Source organism: Myzus persicae, unplaced genomic scaffold, assembly GCF_001856785.1.
Source record: "Myzus persicae strain clone G006 unplaced genomic scaffold, MPER_G0061.0, whole genome shotgun sequence".
Classification (NCBI taxonomy): Eukaryota; Metazoa; Arthropoda; class Insecta; order Hemiptera; family Aphididae; genus Myzus; species Myzus persicae.
This window is the reverse complement of record NW_019100469.1, coordinates 1,632,197-1,648,782: the sequence shown is the minus strand read 5'-3', so window position 1 is coordinate 1,648,782 and position 16,586 is coordinate 1,632,197. Positions and strand designations below refer to the sequence as shown.

Below are 16,586 nucleotides of genomic sequence, written 5' to 3'. Positions count from 1 at the left end.
AAATGCAAGTAATGCAAGTCCATTTAAGCGTGAGTCTACGGGGGGGGCATGGCCCCTTGCCCCCCCCCCTTGGATCCGCGCCTGATACAATCATTCTTTCTTAATTAAATCATTGTTTTGTAAAATTGTCCTTTAACAATTGGCTTCCCATCTTAATACATTCAACTAAGTGAAATTGTATAAGCTTAAAAATTACATAAATATACAATATGGAATAGTAACTAACCTTGTTTAAGAGGATGTCAGTGCACTGATTTGTTGTCCTCTCTGGCCCAAACATAACCTAAACTTAACACATTTACATGGGATCATTTTTTTTATGATTTTAAGTAATGTTAGAATAAAACCTACATTAAAAAAGCAATAGAGAATAATATTTTTGAGTCCCAAAACAATTTTAACATTATTTTAATTTAAACATTTTATTTTTTTATTTTGAAAGTCGAGTACAAAGTAAATAATAATAATAATTAAATATAAAACTCTAAAATAAAACTCTAACATCATACTCTTTAAAATACTATTCTCTATAATTTTTGTAATATGTGATTTTACTCTAAGATTACTCAAAATTCATAAAAAACCGAATTTAAGTTAAAGTGTTGTATCTGTGTTGTGGGTGTTTCTGAGAGAAAACCACAATTTAAGATATTTTAAATTGTGGAGAAAACAAATATTTTACTGACATCTCTTAATACTACATTATTTGCATTTTTAATTAAGGTGCAAGTGCCAAACTTGAATGGATAGACAAATATAATAAGGTTTTATCACAATATGGTTTATTAAAAAATTATAATTGATAAAATTAAAATACAAATTTGTTTATGAATTGGGATTTTTTTTTAACACGTTTCCCAATTATGTGTAAACAGTATACTACAGATAATAAGTTACAGTTAATACATAATACAAAAAAATAAAGTTGAAAAAGAAATTACAAAAAACTTATTGGTGAGATTACCATATGAACGATAAATATAGACATTATTTGATTTATCAATAATCTTACAGATCAAATGTATAATTATGTATCACAGGGATTAAGCACCACACATTGTGCAAGCATCTTTGTTTTCCAATGAGCACACCAATTGTTCCATATTTAGTGCATCATTCTTCTCAGTTTGAATTGCAACATTATTAGACAGCGTACTTTTATCAACTGTAAACTGTATAGGATCAGCAGCTGGTCTAGTACGCAAATAGTACATACCCGTTTTTAAGCCCTGTTATAAAAATAAATGAATAAATGATTCAAAATGTTTAAAATTGTAAAATTAACTTACCTTTTTCCATCCATAGAAATGTACAGATGATATTTTACTAATAGTAGGTTGCTCAATGTGAATATTTAATGACTGAGATTGATCGATGTATGCTGCTCGATCAGCAGCCATATCTAATATGATTTTTTGAGATAGTTCCCAATTTGTTTTGTATAATTCTTTTATGTCGTCTGGAATACCTTTTATTTTCTATAATAACATAAATCTTAAGTTGAAGTACACATTTTGGTCATTAAATTTTTTTCAAAATATCAGTTTTACCTGTACTGATCCTTTGAAATAAATCAATTCATTTCTCATGTTTTCATTCCATAGGTCAAGCTTAATTAGATCGTTCAATAAATGACGATTGATCACCTGGAGTATGAAGATAAGTTAAAAATAAAATAATAACACATGTATACAGTTTACTAACACTAAATTCTCCACTAAGAGTACGTCTGTAATATAAATTTGTTGTATAGGGTTCTATAGATTCATTATTGCCAAGGATTTGAGCTGTTGAAGCAGTAGGCATTGGTGCTAATAACAATGAATTTCTTACACCATGTTTAGCAATTTTTTCTTTTAATATTTCCCAATTCCATAAATCACTGGGCTTCACATTCCACATATCATACTGTAAAATCTAAAATCATAACAATTAAATTAACATGTATCAATGCTTATATTTTTAAGTACATACTCCTTGACTAATTGGTGATCCTTGATAAGATGAATAAGTTCCATATTTTTCAGCTAATTCACAACTAGCTTCTAACGCACCATAATACAAAGTCTCAAATATTTGTAAATTAAGCTTTCGTGATTCAGGTGAGCCAAATGGAAATCTCATCATTGAGAATAAATCTGCTAACCCTTGAATACCAATACCAATAGGACGATGTCTTTTATTAGAAGTTTCTGCCTAAGTGATTAAAATTTGATATAAATAGATAGGATAAGACTGTATTTAATTTAATAAATTTAATTACTTCTATGACAGGATAAAAGTTTACATCTATTACTCTGTTTAAATTTCTAGTGACAATTTTGGTAATTTTTAAAAGCTTTTCAAAATCATATTCTCCATTGGGTTTTACAAACATATTCACCGCAATTGAAGCTAGATTACATACGGCTACCTATCAAATAAAATATACAACACATATAAAATAATATGTATCTAGTATAATAATCAATAATAATGAAAATATGATGAACCTCTTCTTCTGAAGTATACTGAATGACTTCAGTACAAAGATTGCTACACTTAATTGTACCAAGATTTTTCTGATTGCTTTTAGCATTACATGCATCTTTATACAACATATACGGCATACCAGTTTCGATTTGAGAAGTTATTATACGGAACCATAATTCTCTTGCTGATACCTGTTTGTTGTAAAGTTTTTCATCTTCATACCTACGGTAGTAAGACATATGTTTTATTAAATAATATCTAAAGTCTATTAATATCTATTATGACATGTTTAGTTGTATAGTGCAAGCTGTAAATAATCTACTTATAATTTTATTTGAATAAAATATTCCTATAACTAGTTTATAAATAAGTTTCTATACTATAATTATAAAATAATTTGTAAAAATATTGAGTGTACCTTATCTTTGAGTAGTCTATGTAATATGTGAATTTTATTTTAACTCAATAAAAAATCATTGCATACAAATAATATTTTTGAGTGAAGATGTGAGAGTCATCTCCATATCTAGCAATATTTTTAAATATATTAATTATATTTTTATTATTCATTTAGTATATTATTTTACTATAAGTAACACTGTATGTCAAACTAATTGTTGTCAAAAACATAAAATGTAGAAAAATGTCTATAGGTTCAAGGCCATACATTTTTAATATATTAAAGTTAGTCTAAATGGTAGTAAGTCTTTCAAATATTATGTACAAAATTCAAAATAATAATATAATATGGTTAGGAATAATACAAATATAATAAAATGGTGAAGTTTAACCATTTAAATTACAAAGATTATGACTTTTTGAAAAATAACAAGTTGTATAAATAATAGATTGTTATAATGTTTGAAATTTTGAATAATGAATGTTGTAAGAATTTGAATTACAAGTGTCCATAAAAAATGTGAGTGGCATTAAATTTAACTATTTCACCTTCCAATAAACATCATTTAGAAATCTTGTATTCATTTTAGAAGTTAGAGTATTTAAAATTAAAATATTATGACTTTTGCAATGGGACTAACTTATCAAGGCCCATAATTAAATTTTCAATATCTTATACATGAGTATGAAAACAAAATTTCTAAAATTGTATTAAGTATCCATAAATCAAAGAAAAATGTTAAAAAGTCAAACATTTCAAGTCTCTCCAGCTAAATTTAATTTACAACTAAAAACAATCCCCAAAGTTCAAGATTGAAATATTTTTACTGCTTCCAAATTTGACATTAAACATACACAAAACCAAAAATAAATATATATCAATGTAAAATCTTTTTTATTAATAATTCCGGTTAGATCTAAAATCTGTTTGAATGATTAAATGGTTCTTTGCATTTTATTTTAAAGAATTTTTAACTATTAAGTTTATATTTAGATAATAAATACAAGTCATACTTTTTGTAAAGTTTCACAAAATCGTCGCCCCAGACATCTGAAAGACCAGGACATTTACGAGGACACATTAAGCTCCAAGGTTGATCAGCCTCAACACGTCTCATAAATTCATCAGGTATCCAAAGAGCCAAAAATAAATCTCTAGTTTTTTCTTCTTTATTGCCAGTATTTTTACGTAATTCGGTATAAGTATATATATCAGCATGCCAAGGCTCAATGTAAACAGCAATCGCCCCTGGTCTCTATTAAACCCAAATATATTTAAAAAAAAACAAATTTAAGCTAAATAAAATAAAGTATACACTAACCCTTCCACCTTGGTCAATATACTGAGCTAAATCATTAAGAACTTTCAACGGTTCAACAAGACCATGTGATTCCTGTTTTGGATACTTCGTCCATGTTGTACCAGCTGCACTAGCATTGTGGAGATGTATACCAATACCACCGGCAGATTGAGAAATTTTGGCACATGTCTTAACTGTTTTACCAAAGTCTTCCAAAGAATCTGATTTATTAGCCACCAAAAAACAACTAAACCAACATTTTGAAAAACTTAAATATACATAAAATATAAAATAAAAGTATCACCTTGAAAGTTGAGGTTTAGGCGTGGAAGCATTGAACATTGTTGGCGAAGCATGAGTAAAATACTTTAATGACATTAAATCATAAGTTTCTATGGCTGCATCAATATCTTCACCATGAATTCCAATTGAAACCCTCATTAATAAATGTTGAGGACGTTCTACAACTTTACCATTAATTTTTAATAAATATGACTTTTCAAGTGTCTGAAATGTATTTTAAGAATAATATTACATTGAATAAAATGATTAAAGAATTACTCTTTAGCTTAGTCTATACCTTAAATCCAAAATAACTGTAAGCATAATCTCTATCATGTTTAACAGCATTATTCAAACGATCAGCATGTTTCATGACAATACCATAATGATAATCAGAAATGATTGGCATACGGCTTTGATTTCGTTCGTTGGGCATGTTATACAAATCATAAACAACATCTGCAATAGTAAGAAAAATCATTCAATTTAATATCAATAATCATGTATAGAAATACAACAGAATAAATAACTTACCACTGAAGTTTTCTTTAGTTTCCTTATAAAGATTAGAAATTGCAATACGTGCGGCAAGTACAGCAAAATCTGGATGTTTAGTTGTTAAATAAGCAGCTGTTTCAGCAGCTAAATTGTCAATTTGTACAGTAGTTATACCTGGGCACAGATCACCAATGACATGTAGTGTAATTTCAGGCTAAAAGTAACAAGATTAACAATTAGTGAAATATTAACTTTTTAGTTAGGTAATTAATACAATAATACATTTTCCGGGTAGGATACAGAGACAAGTTTTTGACAATTATCTTACTTCATTTACATCAGCCAACGATAATATTAAACTTACAAAATGTATTACAAACAATATGTCTATATAGGTATAATATTAAAACACTTATTAATTTAATTTTATAACAAAAGTATGCAGTAAAATTTAAATATATATTATATATAAATTAATCCTTAGTTGTGTGTCGACTGCGACATTGTACACACGTATTGCGCTAGTTAACGTTATGGTAACATCCATGACAATAAAATAGTACACAATATTATACAATCTATGTATAGAAATGGAGCCAAAAATGTATAACAATTCATCAATTGAGATCATCTGGGCCGATTTGACTCAATTTTTTTTTTAATTGTTCGTAATTGCCAGGGGAAGATTTTAACAAAATTTTTTTTGGAAAAACCGTTGTTTTTAAATTTTTTTAGATGATTTATTTTTTGTTCCGAAATATTTTTTTCGAATTGAAAAAGCTACAACAAACTTTAGCTTATAAAATTGTCCATATGACATAATTGATCGTTAAAATGGGGCCCCAGGCCAACACCAAAAAAATGAATCAACATGAAATATGTCGTGTATCGAATATTAGGTATTAATTGAGGTATTAATATTATGTTTCACTATATAAAGTAAAGTTTAAATTTTCGAATTGTTTTTATTCCGTTCGATTTTATTTAAAGCCGTAATATTCTCTTTACATAGAAAGCAATAGTCGATAGCAGAGATAAAATTTAGGTTTTATGTATATGGAATATGATTATTCGATTATTACGAGTTCATTTTCCATTTTCCGTTGTTGGCGTTACCAGAAAAACTGCGCGAGTACAATTTTAGTTTATTTAATTTTACTAAAATAACTAGCCACAAACCTGGATGATTTAGTTTTACAATTGGACCCGATGGGTCCAACCCGGGTGGTTGCTCAATCAGAAATTTAAAGATTTAAGAAGAAAATATTTGTTTATATACAGTTGCTATTGGTTGTAGGAGAAATATAAATATATTTAGTAGAAATGGTTATTTTTTTTTGGTTTATTGGTTGCCTGCAGTGGTTCATCGGGCAGATCAGGTATATGCATGCATACAATTGAATTTTCGCACATTGCCTACCAAGGTGGCTGACTTATAGCCTCTCATTGGCATGTCCGCAATCAAAATAAATATAAAACATATTATTTCAATAATACACAGAAAGTAGGCATAATATACTGCTTGCATTATCACCATCAAGTCTCATACAGAGTTGGCATTTTTAACTGAAGCTAGTTATATCTAATATTGGACCATGTGTCATAATAACCAATTAAAAAAATTGTATAAATGTATCTTTATCACCTTTGCTGTCCCAGAAACTAGGCGATAAAACAGCACTCTTCCTTCCTAAAAATCAATATGGCGCCCCTCTTTGAGGACTTAGATTCACTACCTGAATTATTCAGCCCACATCTTGTCACAAATCTGTCCCAGGAACTTGAACCCACCACCAATAGAAAACGATGAACTTTGTTGTAAGTCATCATCAATATATATTAAAAATATTAGTAACATTAATGTGCTGAATTGTGATGTTTGAATCTTTATTTATTAATTGGTTTGAAAATAGTCGTCTGTTTTTATTAACAATACTCCGATTAATATATTGTTGGAGTGTAGGATTGATCTTCCTTAAATTTTGTGAAAAGCATTTGGATATGAGTTATTGTACGGTTGTCGATTGGAATAATTACATTCGTGAATAATTAGTCGACTGCTGTGATAATTTTAGAATTTGTAATTTGACGTTTTGTGATAATTTTGATGACATTGTACTAATATACATTATTATATAAATGATAATTCATGTGTTTTAGGTATTAAAAATTAAAATATAGAACTATCGGGATATTACTTTCGTAGTCAAGATAACAGAATTGAGTGGTTGCGGTAGTCGTGGCATCGAGCGGTAGTAGGGATAACAGAAAAGTACCAAATTATTATTAGGTACATACTAATCTAACAATAAACACACATATTATATAACAGAACTAAGTTTAGTCTATGGCAACATATCATTTTAATATTCATTATTAAGAATTTTTCAAACTAACTACATAAATCTCTTATTATTTAATATTTTTATCATTATTATTACCATAGTTAATATCTCAGTTAATATTATTATTATATCCTTATCTTGTACCTATGCATATTCAATTAATTGATGAGCTATGATAACTTTTGGTTGAAAGCTAATAAAAAAAAATCTATTCTCTAATAAAAATAAAAAATGTTTTTTAACCGGATCAATGAAATCCATGTTGAGGCCATCGCATAATTGTTCTATTCGCAATGTTATCTTGTCCATTAGCACTTCTTCCAAACGGCCATCTAAACAAATATATTTTAATGACAACAGATTTACTTGGCAAATAATTTTTAGATGAACTTTATTCATACAATAAACATATCATACAATTTTACCATTAGTAAGTAACCTCGTAAGTAACAAAATTGTTTGTAGAAAATATCTGGGTGGGGAGAATTCACATATTCAAGAGGCATGAGTGCATGACCCTCTAAATGGCCACCACTGAGTCCATATATGCTATATAAACGAAGATAATTTAACTGAACCCATATTTATACGAATGTCATAATAAAGGTATATTTTTAAAAGATCAGTATATCCCTAATGACGTATTTTAAAATTCAAACATGTCAATTTACTATAATTAACCTAGTCCCACATACCTAAGCTGATTATGACTATCTTAATATTGTAATAGGTAGGTACCTTAATTGGATACATAATTAATAAAAAATAAAAAAAACAAATGTATCAGTACTCACCTCGCTTTTTAACGAACAGATTCGTGTTAGACTTGGCCGCGTAATCGGTCATGATTGGGGAGGATCGTAAGAGGGGTAGGTAACACTAAAAATCACCGACGACAGATAGCAAAATCGGACAGTAACTGGACAATGAAAAAAGTACGATCGACAATATTAGACTACGATTTATTAATTATCAACGTGTGCGTGTGTTTGGAGGAGTTGGTTTGCACCTTGCCGAATATGTCTCCGCTCGCCAAAAACCGGATGCACTTTAATAAATTAATAGTTAACCATATCGTGGATCATGTTACATAATATAATATTGATGTAGTTGCAGCTGCTGTACTCGGAAGCCACTAGCCTCGACCAATTTTTAACGAACAACCGCCAACAAGTCGTACAAAGAAAGCGGATAACACGCGATTTACAATAACAGCGGCAAACACATAATGAATAATGATATAGTAATTAGTAGCACAAGGTTTCCCGCGTTTTTTCCTTACCATATGGCGGCTTGCAGTCGTACCCAAAGCCATACCATAAAATAATGTGAAATATAATATTGATGTATATTATTGTCGTGTGGCGATATTCATATTCATTTGTGGATTTGTAGTGGATGTAAAAAGTAAAAACCTTATTCTATTTCTATTCTTTATTTCTGTGCCACAGTCCAATTGGAGCAATAGCTATTATGACGTGACCTACACAATAATTACTATTAATTAAATTAACAACAGAATATTATATATTTATATCGAGCCCGCAGTCAATATGAAAATTAAATTTTCCTATAGTCTCATTAGTCCTGGTCAAATAATGAAATTTTACAAGTTGGAAGGTGTACTGCAGGGTTTCGAGAATGAAATCTCTCCGGTATTTAGGGACCTTAAACAACCATTATAATACTACAGTGAATAATGTAATGATGTTGTACTTGTACTTATCATTCCTACTTCCTATACTTGTCAGTAGTAGGCCTAACTATCTAAGGACTAAGGACTAAGACTAAATATAGTAAAGCGAATAGCCGTACACCTGTATTTACATTTTTTCTATAGAACTATTCACTATTCAGTAGGAATTCAGCTCTCGGTCGGGCTCGACATGAAAAAAAACATAATTTTATAGTTTCTAGATTATACAGACATATTGTCATTTGAGTAGGATTTAGGAAGTACGAAAACCTTTTTCATATTTTTACCACGGCAATAAAAAATTTATTTATTAATAGTCTCACCTATTCCGCGTTTTTACAATCAACAAGTGTTAGTTTTTTTCAATATGCCAAGGAATACGGGTATTAAATTAAGCAAATAGTGGAGTGTTTGTGTCTATATTGTGCATTTGTGCTTAGGAATTGAAATAACACCGCTTAAATATTACAATTTTATATCGTTCATCAATCCGACCCTGGATAACATTATTATGATGGCTGGTAATTGAGATCATCCATTCCGGTTACTGATTCAGTAGTCTAATATTCCTAACCTAACCTAACCTAACCAGTACTCGATACTTGTTGAAAAATTCAAAGACGACGACTTGTGAATTGTCTATTATTGGCTCTTTTATAAAATTATTTAATGTTTATGCGAACATTGCGAACCCGTAACTGTAATCTCCCTGCCGACACTAATTTTGTTCTCGGCGAACGAAACGTCCGATACGAGTTTTTTTTTTAAATGGTGCCACTGTTTCGACAATAGCATTTTGGCGCGAAACTACAGCCTTGTGGTTTTTTTTTGTTTATTCAAATCTACTTTGCCGACTGATAATACTATTACATATATAAGTAACTCGACTAATTCGTATGTAAGCTATAGGATACGGTCTATAGGAACCATTTGCCATTTGGTAATCTGCTTTTTCCACTTCCGTTGGTCGTTACGTTATTCGCGCACTTTGGCTGTTGTCAAAGAGAGAGTTCATTGTTCAGTGTTTAAAAAATACGCATACTTGTATTAACATTACATTTTTATTTAATCCAAACTCAGTATTATTATGGCTGAATTAAAGAAGCGTTTGTATGTTCAAAAAAGAGGTATGTACTGTGTAACATAATATGCTTCATTCGGAGTTATATTTTGCCAATATATTATTATATGAATAGATAGGTACTTATGATGATATATTACGTTACGTGTTTGTCAATTAAGACGATTTCTCGTCTGCACATTAAGCTATTGATTATTGTCAATACTTATTAAACTGTATCTTTATATTAAAGAAATCAAATTATTAGTATAGCGTTGTTTCAGATTATATGAGATGCTAACATATTAAAGTAATTAATTAATTTTCATATAATCTGTGACAATGTCTTTTTTGTTTGACTGATTTACAGGCTTATACTGTTATAAGTATTTTCGAATAATACCTATAACTGATTTACAATAATAACCATATTATTATGTACATAACCTGGTTTCAATTGTAATTTTAGATGGCAGTATTGAAAGTGTTCACTACGATGAAATAATTGCACGTATTAAGCAGTTATGCTATGGCTTGGAAAAAATTGATCCAGTGAGTTAAATCAAAGCTATTATTTTTATTAATAATATATAATATGAGTATAATATGACCATGGATAATATTCTATTAAACCTCTGATTATATCAGTTGTAGATTTTTCATAGTTGAATTTGAATATATATAACATAATAACAATAATTATAACTCAATTTGTGGTATAATTGTACATATTTTGTTTTCCATAAAAAAAATAGTAATAGTAAAAGTGTTAATTTTATATTACATTTTTTTAGGCTGCAACAGCAATTCACGTGATTAAAAAATGTCTTTATACTGGTATTACTACATCTCAACTTGACGATGCAGCTGCTGAAATGGCAATTACTATGGCTACTATTCATCCAGATTATGAAAAGCTAGCAGCTCGCATTGCTATTTCTAATTTACATAAGCAAACTAAAGAAAAATTTAGTGGTACATATTTTCATTAAATATAGATTGAATAGAAAACCTAATATTAGTTATATCAGTATATGCGTGTCCGGAGAAGGGCTTTATTTGAATAAAATGTTAGGTGTTTAAATAATCAATTAAGTAAAAATGTACTTTTATAAATTAATAATTTTATTAAAAAATTATTCGAACATTTTGATTTGATTACATGTTATATTTATATAATTCAGAATAAATTATCAAGATAAAAATTTTCACAACTCTAGTTTTTTCTAGTCTAAAAGACTGATAAATACTTTCGTACATTTATACCATTACACTCAACTCTAGTTTTTCGTTAATACTGAATTAGTTTTATTATTAAGAGGACACCACATCCGCAATGTTGTCTCCCTGTTAGTTTTCAGTTAGGTGTAGTGTCCTTAAATATAATGTAAATTTGCCGATTATGAAACTTAAAAGTAATATCATTGTTTGTTTTTTAAATATTTTAATTTGTAAGCGAATTATGAGAATTTTTAATTAGTAATACTTAACATATATTTGTTTATAAATTAAAATATCAAAAAACCTTTGTGAAACATTTTATTGCTTTATTACCTCTAAGGTTGATAATAAGTAAATTCACTTAATTATAGAAAGTTATTACACAAAATTGGAATTTTGGAACATAAATTTGTTATGTTGTACATTTGTGCGTTTTGTTCTCTTAAGCGTATGAACCAATTAATATAGATTTATTTTATTTTTCTTAGATGTGATTGATGATATTCATAAAAATCATGATTATTGGAATATTGGTTTGTCAGATGATATTTATGAAATTATCATGAAAAATAAAGATCGATTAAATGAGGCAATTAATTATGAAAATGATTATATATTAGACTACTTTGGATTTAAAGTAATATATAATTATTTTTTGTACATTATGTCATATAACATACATATTATCAACACTAATGATAATATAATATGTATTTGTTTTTCAGTATTTAACCAAGAATTTTTTAGTTAAATCTGAAAATCAAACTATTGAAAGACCTCAACAGTTGTTTATGAAAGTTGCTGTAGGTATTCATGGCGATGATATTGACTCAGCTATTGAAACATACAAAATGTTATCTCAAAAATTGTGTATGTTTTCTCCAGTGGTTATGCAATTGCAGCCAGCTGCTAGAAAATTAAATGTTTCAGTTATTAGGTAAAATGTATGATTATCTAGAAAAAAATATGTACTAATGTTTTGTATTTTATTAGTCATTATTCAGTAGCAATGATAGCAGACAGCATTGATGGTATTTATGATACATTCAACCGTTTGGCAACATTTATTTTGCCTTATTCGAGTGCCGCTGTCCATGTGCATAAAATACGTGCTGCGGGCACTTATATTAAAGGCAGCAATGGGAAATCTAGTGGTCTTCCTCTTATGTTGAAACAATACGATGCTATGGTCCATCATGCAGAAACTGCAGAAAGGCCTAAGAGCATTAGAGGTGTAGCAATTTACTGTGAACTTTGGCATGCAGATATAATGAAAGTTATTGACCAAATTAGGAAGACTACTATTGCAGATATAAAATTAAAAAACAGTCATCTAGCCTTATGGATACCAGATGAATTTATGAGAAGAGTACAAAATAACGAAATGTGGAGTTTTATGAGTCCTGACCATTGTCCTGGTCTTATAGATGTTCACGGAGAAGAGTTTGATAACCTTTATAAAGAGTAATCATTTAACAAAATAATTTTAAAATGTTTAATTAAAACGTTTGGTTAATTATTTTTTATTATTCTCAGGTATGAATTAAAAAGTAAAAGTTTTGTTATAAGACAAATTGAAGCAAGGAAGTTATGGTCGCAAATTATTCAATCTCAAATTGAAACTGGTTTACCACAATTGTTATTTAAAGATGCGTGTAATGCTAAAAGCAATGAATCTCATTTGGGAACAATCCAATGTGCTGGTAGAAATGGAGATACTGTGCAATTTACAGCATCTGATGAAGTAACATTTACATTTTGTTGTTAGAATTAAATATTAATAGACTAACTTTTGCATTCAAATAAGGAGATAAATTAAATAATGTCTTTCATTTTATATATTAAATACAGTTATATTTATGTTTATTGTAATTTAATTTCAACATTGTACTGTAGGTGGCCACATGTACTACTGCTTCAATTTCAGTAGACATGTTTTTAACATCAGAAAATATTTTTGATTTTTCCAAGCTTAAAGAGACAGCAAAAAAAATAACTTATGATTTGAATAAAATTATTGATAACAATAATACTATACTTACTAAGGTAAAATTCTATACTTTTTCATAATATTCCATTAAACAAGTATTTAATAAGTTTCTTTTAGGAAGAACAGTTGCAATTTGGTTTAAAACAAAATCAATTGGCCATTGGAATCGGTATCCAAGGATTAGCAGATTTATTTATTAAAATGAAATATCCTTTTGATAATAAAGAAGCTAGAATTCTTAACAAACAAATTCATGAAACTATTTACTATGGTGCTTTAGAAGCAAGTTGTGAACTAGCTACTAAATATGGACCATATAAAACATATCCAAATAGTCCGACAAGTAAAGGGGTAAGACAATTATAACTAAATTTTTAATATTTATACATAAACTTATTAATTTGGTTTATGCAGTTATTACAATTTGATTTGTGGAATGTAAAACCCTCTAATTTATGGGATTGGAATAGTCTAAAAACAAAAATTGCACAACATGGACTACGGAATTCTTTGGTTACAGTTATTTCAAATACAGAAGTTGAGTCAACAATTTTTGGAAATGTGAATTCTATTGAACCATTAGACACCAATGTTAAACGTAGATATATTTCAATGGGAGAAAGTAAACCAAAAGAAATTCAGGTAATTTTAATTTGTTTAATTTTATTAATTAATTTTATTTTTATGAAATGTTTTTATTCAAGGTTGTAAATCCATATTTATTAAAAGATTTGCACGATCGTAATCTTTGGGATGAGTCATTAATATCTCAATTGGTGAATAATATGGGTTCAATACAGGTAATTTATTAGGTATTAGATATCGGACATTTAGCTCTAATGAATTTATGTGTTTAGGAAATTAAAGACCTGCCAGAAGATTTAAAACAATTGTACAGAACAAAATGGGAAATTGACCAAAAAGCTTTGGTGCAAATGGCTGCTGACCGTGCTCCATTCATTGATCAATCACAGGCTTTTTCTCTTAATATGGTTAAAGCAAATGAAGACATAATATCTGAAATGCACATATCAACATGGAAAATGGTAATATTAGTAATTTTAAAACATTTATGAGAAGCTCGTATTAGAACTATTTAATGTTTTTAAGGGTTTGAAAACTGGGGTATGTCAACTAAGGATTAAGCAAACTGAAGAGGATCTACGAGATTAATAATTTCTGTAAATATTATGTTTTTTTTTCTATTCATATAATGTAGAAGTTAAAATTAGGCGTATAATTGATAAGTAATTTTTGGCACTCATATTTTATACATATTTAATGTTAAGTTAATTCTTTGTATTTTTCAGTTTAATTATTCATTTGGTTTATTTTAGTTATCATAATAAACTGTTAAATATTAAATTCTATTGCTTTAAGCTTTACAATTATTTATTTACTACACCAAGTATTAAGTTAAAGTGTTTGAGATGATTTATGAAGAGGGTGAATAAGGTGGTACATTGGTGCACTGAGTGAACATTTCTTAGTTCCACTTTTTCACCTACTGATTAATTGTATTTATAAGTAATTAACTATGATTACTAGATAATATGCCTGTGCACTAGATCTATGGTTTCTTTATTCATCTTTAATCTATTAGATGTGCAATATTTTTTATTTATCTTATATCCTATTTACAGACTACAGTTTAATATAAAACCAATAACAATAGTTATTTAATACATTTTGGAAACAAGTGGTATTAATATTTACTAGTTAATAGATGGTTAGCATTAATATAAACATCATTTAAAAGGAATGTATAGTACCGACATTTAATATTACTTTTAGATAAGTAATAATTACTCGATATTAGTGTTTGTTTATATCACCCAAAACGGGCCAAGGTCTAAGATTAACAATAATATACTTTATCATACAACACAATAACTAGGTAATAACAGGTAATGGATCTGAAAAGCAAAAGTATTTAAATAAAGGTAGCGCCTCTGATTTATTTTTTAGCAATGCTCATAATATTTTAGAATGAATGGTTAAATACATAGTTTTTGGTATGGAGTGGGATTGCAAAGGGAACATAAATTGTTGCCCCTGAAATTCATTTATGTAAAGATACTATTTATGTCTGGTGTATGAATAGAAAAATTGACTAACTTGTTGAACTTAATTTGAATATTGACCATCAAATGAGAGATTATCCTCTCTTTCGTGGTACACAGACATACTGTCATATACTAACCATATCACTGGATACTATTCTACAATTAAATTTACCAAGAAGCAATATGTATCTTTAACAGTCATAGTGAACTTAAACTAAGCTTTTGAAAAACACAATTAAGTGTTTTACAACAAGTGGATTCAATTTGTGAGTGAAAGTCAAGGGTGTGTTCAGAATTTATTCCTAAGTCCCTTATATGATAATGGTCGACGCAGTGTGATGTGATGTCACATCGGCGTGAATAGTATGATTATGATTTATCTAGTTGAACATTCCTGAATAGGTACCTATTATTGTAATTTTATTGATGGTAACTATTTATGACACATATTCAAGTATGTTGTATGTTTAATGTTAATTATGTTTAGTCATAAAGAATACTCTTACCCTCATACATATATTATCATAAAACAATTATTGTATTATTATATGTATTTGTTTACTTACATAATCAATAACGAATCATTAAGATCCTAGTTTCATTTATTGTAGTAAATAATTTTTATTAATTGTTTGCATTAATTCTGTCATATACTAACCATATCACTGGATACTATTCAATTTAATTTACCAAGAAGCAATATGTATCTTTATTCTTTAATAATCATAGTGAACTTAAACTATGCGTTTGAAAAACACAATTAAGTGTTTTACAACAAGTGGATTCAATTTGTGAGTGAAAGTCAAGGGTGGGTTTAAAATTAATTCCTAAGTCCCTTATATGATAATGGTCGATCCAGTGTTTGAAAACTATTATATTTTAATTCTTTTAAATGTTTTGACAATGTTACATCGGTGTGAATAGGGTGATTATGATTTATCTAGTTGAACATTCCTGAATAGGTACCTATTATTGTAATTTTATTGAAGGTAACTATTTATGACACATATTCAAGTATGTTGTATGTTTAATGTTAATTATGTTTAGTCATAAAGAATACTCTTACCCTCATACACATATTATCATAAAACAATTATTATCTTATTATATGTATCTGCTTACTTACATAATCAATAACAAATCATTAAGTCAATCCTAGTTTCATTCATTGTAATTAATAGTTTTTATTAATTGTTTTTGCATTAATTCAGTAAAAAAAAATTTCTTTTAATTCTACGATTTATTTTTATAGACAA

The 16,586-nt window shown here is 28.3% G+C and overlaps 2 protein-coding genes across 2 annotated transcripts; one reads left to right on the top strand and one right to left on the bottom strand.

Moving 5' to 3' along the window:
- Positions 1–757: 757 nt before the first annotated feature.
- On the bottom strand, positions 758–8,535 carry LOC111038295 (ribonucleoside-diphosphate reductase large subunit-like). Its single transcript, XM_022321363.1, has 14 exons — positions 8,092–8,535; positions 7,541–7,629; positions 4,989–5,166; positions 4,753–4,913; positions 4,477–4,679; positions 4,194–4,419; positions 3,886–4,127; positions 2,493–2,694; positions 2,264–2,413; positions 1,975–2,196; positions 1,705–1,917; positions 1,551–1,646; positions 1,290–1,478; positions 758–1,229 (listed from the first exon to the last, which is right to left on the bottom strand). Exons 1-14 carry the CDS (start codon positions 8,141–8,143, stop codon positions 1,044–1,046), a joined length of 2,409 nt encoding a protein of 802 aa, XP_022177055.1. The 5' UTR covers positions 8,144–8,535; the 3' UTR covers positions 758–1,043.
- Positions 8,536–9,848: 1,313 nt separating this feature from the next.
- Positions 9,849–14,625, top strand: LOC111039447 (ribonucleoside-diphosphate reductase large subunit-like). Its single transcript, XM_022323012.1, has 13 exons — positions 9,849–10,120; positions 10,523–10,605; positions 10,848–11,028; positions 11,763–11,911; positions 12,000–12,211; positions 12,268–12,738; positions 12,811–13,018; positions 13,171–13,320; positions 13,382–13,615; positions 13,679–13,906; positions 13,969–14,064; positions 14,122–14,310; positions 14,375–14,625. The coding sequence occupies exons 1-13, from the start codon at positions 10,081–10,083 to the stop codon at positions 14,435–14,437; spliced, it is 2,304 nt and encodes a 767-aa protein (XP_022178704.1). The 5' UTR covers positions 9,849–10,080; the 3' UTR covers positions 14,438–14,625.
- The last annotated feature ends 1,961 nt before the right edge of the window (positions 14,626–16,586 follow it).

Bases quoted from the DNA above. Each gene is read 5' to 3' on its own strand.
- LOC111038295 (XM_022321363.1), bottom strand. From the start codon at position 8,143: ATGACCGATTACGCGGCCAAGTCTAACACGAATCTGTTCGTTAAAAAG. The intron at 7,630-8,091 runs GTGAGTACTGAT...ATATTTGTTTAG, and splicing joins TCTGTTCGTTAAAAAGCGAG to ATGGCCGTTTGGAAGAAGTG. The intron at 5,167-7,540 runs GTTAAAAAACAT...TGTTACTTTTAG, and splicing joins ACATGGATTTCATTGATCCG to CCTGAAATTACACTACATGT.
- LOC111039447 (XM_022323012.1), top strand. From the start codon at position 10,081: ATGGCTGAATTAAAGAAGCGTTTGTATGTTCAAAAAAGAG. The intron at 11,029-11,762 runs GTACATATTTTC...TATTTTTCTTAG, and splicing joins AACTAAAGAAAAATTTAGTG to ATGTGATTGATGATATTCAT. The intron at 13,019-13,170 runs GTAACATTTACA...ATTGTACTGTAG, and splicing joins AATTTACAGCATCTGATGAA to GTGGCCACATGTACTACTGC.